A 6,849-nucleotide genomic window follows, 5' to 3' on the forward strand; every position below is an offset into this window, starting at 1 on the left:
AGACGCTTTTATCCAAAGCGACTTACAATTGGGGGATACATAAAGCGATTCTTCTTAAGAGAGGCAAACAGACACAAAAACGAAATATTCCTTCTTAGCAGCAAGTAATAATTCCAACAGCAGATCTATAACCAAGTATTACGCAGGACACTCACGTGCAGCCGTCTGTCTCTTCTGTTGACTAATCGCTTGACCCTTAATTATTACTAATTAATAATTAGTAAGGTAGTTGTTAAGTTTAGGTTAAGGATGTAGAATATGGTCATGCAGAATATGTGCTTTATACTTACTAATAAACAGCCAATATGTTAATAATAATAATAGGCATGCTAATAAGCAACTTATTGATAGTGAGAACTATTCCCTATACTAAAGTGTTACAGAAAATTCTACTCACCCTTATGTTGATGGAAACTCAAAGAACTTTTTCCTCTAGAACAGTGATTCGCAAACTGTGGTACAACCTGTGGTCCCGCAATGTCTTCAGGTACACAACTTGATTCTGGAAATGTACACTACTCAATTATTATACACTTCAATTTCGAAACTTTGTTTTATTTAAATTATTTTGTTTGTGATGTTTTATTTTGAACACCTGATTATACACTGATCAACCAAAACATTAAAAACACTCAAAAGTGAAGTGAGTAACACTTCAAATGGTGTACATTAGGTAGCAAGTGAAGTCAGTTCTCGAATTTCACGTGTTGGAAGTGTTAAAAATGGTCCTGGTATTCATGTGGATGTTACTTTGACATGTACAACCTGCCGATTGTTGCAGACCATGTATTCCACTTCATGGCAAGGGTGTTCCCTGATGACAGTGGCCTCTTTCAGCATGCACCCTGCCACATTGCAAAAATGGTTCAGGAATGGTTTAAAGAACATGACGAGTTCAAGCTGTTGTCATATTCTCCAAATTACCCCGACTGCAATCTGATTAAGCATTTTGTGCTGGACCAACAGATCCGATACATGGAGGCCCCAACCTCTTAATTGGGCATGACTTAAAGGATCTGCTGCTAATGTCTCAGAACCAGATACCATAAGACACATTCAGAGGTCTTTTGGAGTCCAAGCAAAGCCACTAGAAGGCAAGCCTGCGACCTTTAGCCGAAAAAGCGTAATGGCTAATGCTAATGCTAACGCTTCTGGTCTGGCAGTACGTGGGAAAGGAGACCAGAGGCCACTTTCTTTTGAATGGATGTCAATGGAGGAGAGGCTTCACTACACTGAATAAACAGCTTTTTAGAGGAAACAGCTTATCATTTAATGAATCAACAGCCTATCTGCTAATCTTCAACATGTTTTACACTAAACAGTACATTTGGATTGAACTATTTTTAGAGTTTACATCGAAAAAATGCCATTTCAGTCACAGATTTTTTGCGACAGGTGGGATTCAGCTTGCGGCACTTCTCTTTCATTCCTATGGTATCCGTAAACGGCAATTGAGTGACGCACAACTCTGACTGAAATTCAATGATGTCAAAGCTGTAATATGATTGGTTTTTAAGGCACATGTGATCCAAGTTGACCGTTACGCTTTCTCCAGTAGTAAGTAATACAGACCCTCTCATTTCCCAATAGTAAGACAATCTCTGGTCCAAACCTTGATGCATCAGAATAGTTTTGGCAGCATGAAGGGGAACCTACAAAATGCTGATTTTGTTTGAAAGATTAAATGCAAATTTGTGAAAACGGTGCTGTCATGTGTATGCATCTTACTTGTTCATTCTTGAGCGCAGGCACGTAGTGTTTCTTTACAACATCACATCGCCAACTACTGGTCTGGCATTCATATTACAGCATTTTAGTAATTTTCGCAGATCTGTGTGAATGGGGATCGTTTTGACAATGTTGTTGTCTGTACGTGAAACTTTTCAAAAATGCAATCAGTTTTTAAAGGGGTCATATGATGCTGCTAAAAAGAACATTATTTTGTATATTTGGTGTAATGAAATGTGTTTATGCTGTTTAAAGTTAAAAAACGCATTATTTTCCACATACTGTACATTATTGTTTCTCCTCTATGCCCCGCCTTTTTGAAACGCGTCGATTTTTACAAAGCTCATCGGTCTAAAAAAGCGAGGTGTGCTGTGATTGGCCAGCTATCCAATGCGTTGTGATTGGCCGAATACCTCAAGCGTGAGACGGAAATGTTACGCCCCTCATCACCATACCATACTGTGATGGCGTGTCCCAGCCGGAACGACGAGACAAAAACATTAAAACCCATTACAAACGAGGCATTTGTTGCATCCAGTGGGGACATAATTACTGATTATAATGACTTATATTGTCTTTTTACGTGTTGCGTTGCATTGCATCGCGCCGCGTAAACATAAAACTCTGTCTGCATTTGTGATCAGAGAAATGACAAACAACAAGTGCTACTCTACTGCCCAAAACTCGCGTTTGAATCATCAGTGGCAAATCCTTTAAATGAAAACATACTTACGTGAGTCAGAACTGCCGGCATTGTAGTCTAACGTTACTCTCCCAGGATCAGTAAACAGTCCTCCATAAAATGTGCTGCACACATCTGGATATTTGTGTTAAACTGTTCCTACGCCTTCTTTCTTTGCGTGAACATTTGGGCGGCGTTATGCAAATCTTCCCACATAGTGAGGTAGATATGTGGGGACGTGTTAGAACGAGCTGTTTTAGGTAGGTGTGGCTGACTCTTAACTTTTATAAAGAATATCTCTTTGGATTTGAGACTTTAGTCTTTGCAACTTTACAGATCTTCTTTATGCACCAAGAGCTTGTAACACTCCAAAGAGAAAGGAAAAATTGAAATCGCACCATATGACCCCTTTAATACATCTTTGTCATGTAAACGTCATGTCCAGTGGTTACAAACTATAATTTGAAGAATCCGTAATGAGGCTTGCATAGGGTGTGTGAATGTTCTAAAGTAAGTCAAGAACGGGCTGGTTACATAAGTATAGTTAATCATCCCTCGGCAGGAGTGAGTGGCAACGCAGTAAGAGGCCATGCTTTGAGGGGGTGATGGTGTGGTCGCACCTACTCTTCCTTTCTGTTCATCTGCTCTCTCCATTCTGGCTCAGGCCTGGTGCCACAGACCTGCCGAGTGACAAACTTAACAAAGACCACAATAGAAACAATTAGTCACAGAGCAAGAACAGACAGAGATCATGGCTTGTGAAGCACGTTGTTTGAGTTCATTTGGGAGCATGATGGAGAAAAAAAGCATCTGCAGAGTAATACAGCCCATTTACAGGCATAAACCAGTGTGATTTTTCTTTTTTCATGGCACTCAAAAGTTATTTCCATGTAATGAATATTGCACTATATTCCAAGTCTATGTCATTTACTTTATATAGAAACAGATTATTTTTCTTGACTTCATGCCATCACCTGGACTTTACTGGTCTGTTACTTCCTTGAAATCAGGAGCAATCTAGTATCAGTGTTTTTAATGCATATTGTTCTACTTTTTTGAGTTTTTCCATTTAGAAATTGCTAGTCAGTTTCACAAAGAATTACAAAGCAATGACAATTAACACTTATTAAACACGTTTAATTCAATAATTAAACATCACATTTTGAAATAGAGAGACTGAAATAGCATGAAACATACTCCAGTAATCTTTGCTTTACTTAAAACTTGGCTAAATAATTTTTACAGTGTATAGAGACCAGACTTTGTGCCGTCGGTCAAAGGTGTGGCTATGTGAGACTATCCAATACCTACCATCTTGTGGAATATTTTCCTTGCCACAGCCACCTTAGTCTTGCCTATTATTATTATAGCTCAAAAAAGCTTGATTGTGGTTCAAGAAGTAGAAGTGCTCAACCGTGCAAATGTCAGAAACATAGAGAGCTCTGCACTGTTTCTGTCTTTCAGTGACCAAACAATTGCATAATCTTGAGCAATCTTTTCATTTTCATTTGTTCATTTTCATGCAAAGATGTTAGAGCATTGTTTATTGAACAGCTGCTTTGCGTTGTCCTATGCATTTAGATATATTTCACAATAGTAATGTGAAACATTATGGGGGGAAAAAGTTGTTTCATGTTTTTTGTCTGTTGGAGCACTGCTGTGCACATGAAGATGGCATGTGACTCATAATTATCAGTAACGGTCCAATCACGCTGAGTAAGCCACTGAGAGAGCCAGCTGGAGAGGACAAGGCAGGACACAAGTGCTCATTGACTCAGAGAGGGTGTGTGCACTGGTGCATCTGTGTCTGTCTGTGTACATACAGTGCAGGAGGTGTTATTGAAGCAGTGAGCTTCTTATGCAAATGCATGATGCTTCTTTATATGAGATATGGCACGTGTGAGAACACATTTGGTGAATATCATGGTCCCCACCTATGCTCTTTATAACATCAATGCTCTAGTAAAAGTTAAGGTGATAGAATGAAGATCATGCTGTTTGAATTCACCCTTTGAAATTTCACAGGTTAGCGCTTCCTCATGGAGGGGTGTTTTTTTTATGCAGTATAACAATCTTCATTAAGCAGCAGGCCTATCTCTCATTCACAAATACCTGTGGTTGGTTGCATAAACTGCTTAGATTAGTCTTACAAGATAATCATTTTTTAAATTGGTTTTTAAGCGAGTTACATAAAATATAGTCTGGTCTAATTTGAATCCAAAAAGTACAAGTGATTACCTCTTGACTAACTGCTATTTGGTCAGACTAGTTCTTTAGACACAGTTTATTCTGTCATCAATTTGTTCTAAACCTGTATGAATGTCTGTTTTCTGTTGAGAAAAAGAAGATATTCTGAAGAATGTTGGTAACCTTACAGATGAAGATAGTCATTGACTTTAATAATAAGGGGGGGAAAGTCAATGGCTACTATTAAACTGTTTGGTTACCAAAATTCTTCAAAATATCTTCTTTTGCATTCAATAGAAGAAACTCATACAGGTTTGGAACATGTAGAGAGTAAATGATGACAGAATTAAATTTTTGGGGTGAACTATCCCTTTTAATTTAGTGACTGAATATGTAAATCTCACCGATGTCCTTCAGTTTGATGAGGTGCTGAGAACTTAATTTTGAGTCATTGATATTAGTGTCTAAGATGACAATGTGTGGAAATTTTTTGAGGTGCTTGATCACTCTGAATTGGTGCAATTGATTATATTTCTCTAGCTGATTTATGGGTAAAGAGAGACTTTAGGAGACTCTATTACTGTAGGATGAGCAGAATAACAATTTACACCGGTGACCGTTTGGGCTCTTGTTGTGTGTTGCTTTCTTGGGCAATCAATTCAACGTCAATGTCAAAGTTAATTTGATGACCGATTCTGACGTCAGCTGATGTTGATATTTGTTGTTTTTAGGTTGTGTAATCAAAATCCAACGTTAAGTCAATGTCAAATTGGTGTCAAATACTGACGTGAACCTTATTTTCATTCCCAACCAAAATGCAATGTCTGTCCAACATCATCCACCGTTAACCTGGCGTTATATTGACGGTGATGCTGGGGATGTATATGCACTTCATCGTTGCTGCATTTATTTGATCTAAAATACATTAAAAACACCAATATTGTGAATTATTACTACAATTGAAAATATCTGTTTTCTATTTGAATATGTAATTTATTCATGTGATGGAAAAACTGAAATGTAATATATGGGGGGTTAATATATATATATTTTTAACTCTTAAACTGACTTTGGTCAGTTTAATGCATCCTGAATAAAATGATGCTGAGAAAAAAATGCTGGTTCCACACTGTACAAACACACACACACACAAACTATTGTTATAAAGAAATATGAGTACACAGTTCACTTAATCTCTTGATACTGGGCCACTTTGGATCATTCTGTGTCTTTGCATCTTTCTAAAGATACAGCTCACGTGCGCACGCACTCTCTCTCTTTGTCTTTCTCACGACGTACCCACTCACTACCCACCCTCAGGTGAGAAAGCAGGGCTTTAATGCATCTCTCACTCACTTCTGTTTGTGTTCCCAGTCTTTAACTTCGTTTTCATTATAAACAAACAAGAACTTCGTTCAGGTGACGTTCACATCAGTTCAAGGAATGATATAACGTCTTCATTGCAAAGTTAATTGACTTTCACTGGAGCTGCAAGAAAGTTCATTTTTGTTTTTGGCGTCTCTTCTGCGCCGAGCAAGATTGCGCATAAATCGCAGCGCGAGGTGCGCCCGGTGCTGTCGAGACTGGGCGTCAGAGCGCGGGTGATCGCCACGGGCGTGCTGGGTGTTGTCATGGTGCTGGTGCTGGTCATTCTCATCCCGGTGCTGGTCAGCGCGGCGGGATCCGACCCGCGCTACGAGATGCTCGGCGCGTGCCGCATGGTGTGCGATCCCTACGGAACGAAGTCTCCATCATCAGCACCGACAGATAACCACTTGGTTCAGTCCCCACCAACTTTCATTCGCGGTCCGAAAGGAGAGGCAGGGCGCTCGGGACGGATCGGTCAGAGGGGTCAGCCTGGTCCACCCGGACCTCCGGGTCCCCCCGGGGTCATAGGAGAACCGGGGCCACCAGGATTACCCGGTCCGCCCGGGGTCACCGGTGTCATAAGCGCCGCGACGTACAGCACCGTGCCCAAAATCGCCTTCTACGCGGGACTCAAGAAGCAACACGAGGGTTACGAGGTGCTGAAGTTTGACGATGTGGTCACTAACTTGGGCAATCACTATGACCCATCGAGCGGTAAATTCACCTGCTCCATCCCGGGGATCTACTTTTTCGTGTATCACGTATTAATGAGAGGTGGTGACGGAACCAGCATGTGGGCTGATCTGTGCAAGAATAACCAGGTAGCTCATAAATCCAGCTGTCACAATTTATATATTCATCAATCAACAAATCAATCTATGCAT

The 6,849-nt window shown here is 40.1% G+C and overlaps 1 protein-coding gene across 1 annotated transcript in view; it reads left to right on the top strand.

Annotated features, from left to right (window-relative positions):
- Positions 1–6,084: 6,084 nt before the first annotated feature.
- The window catches only part of LOC107599856 (complement C1q-like protein 3), a 4,212-nt gene continuing 3,447 nt past the window's right edge, over positions 6,085–6,849 (top strand). Inside the window, exon 1 of the mRNA XM_016291562.1 lies at positions 6,085–6,786. Coding sequence (XP_016147048.1) covers positions 6,229–6,786 — 558 coding nt within the window. The 5' untranslated portion in view covers positions 6,085–6,228. The remainder of the gene's footprint in view (positions 6,787–6,849) is intronic.

This window comes from Sinocyclocheilus grahami, unplaced genomic scaffold (genome assembly GCF_001515645.1).
Source record: "Sinocyclocheilus grahami isolate Dianchi unplaced genomic scaffold, SAMN03320097.WGS_v1.1 scaffold273.1, whole genome shotgun sequence".
NCBI lineage: Eukaryota > Metazoa > Chordata > Actinopteri > Cypriniformes > Cyprinidae > Sinocyclocheilus > Sinocyclocheilus grahami.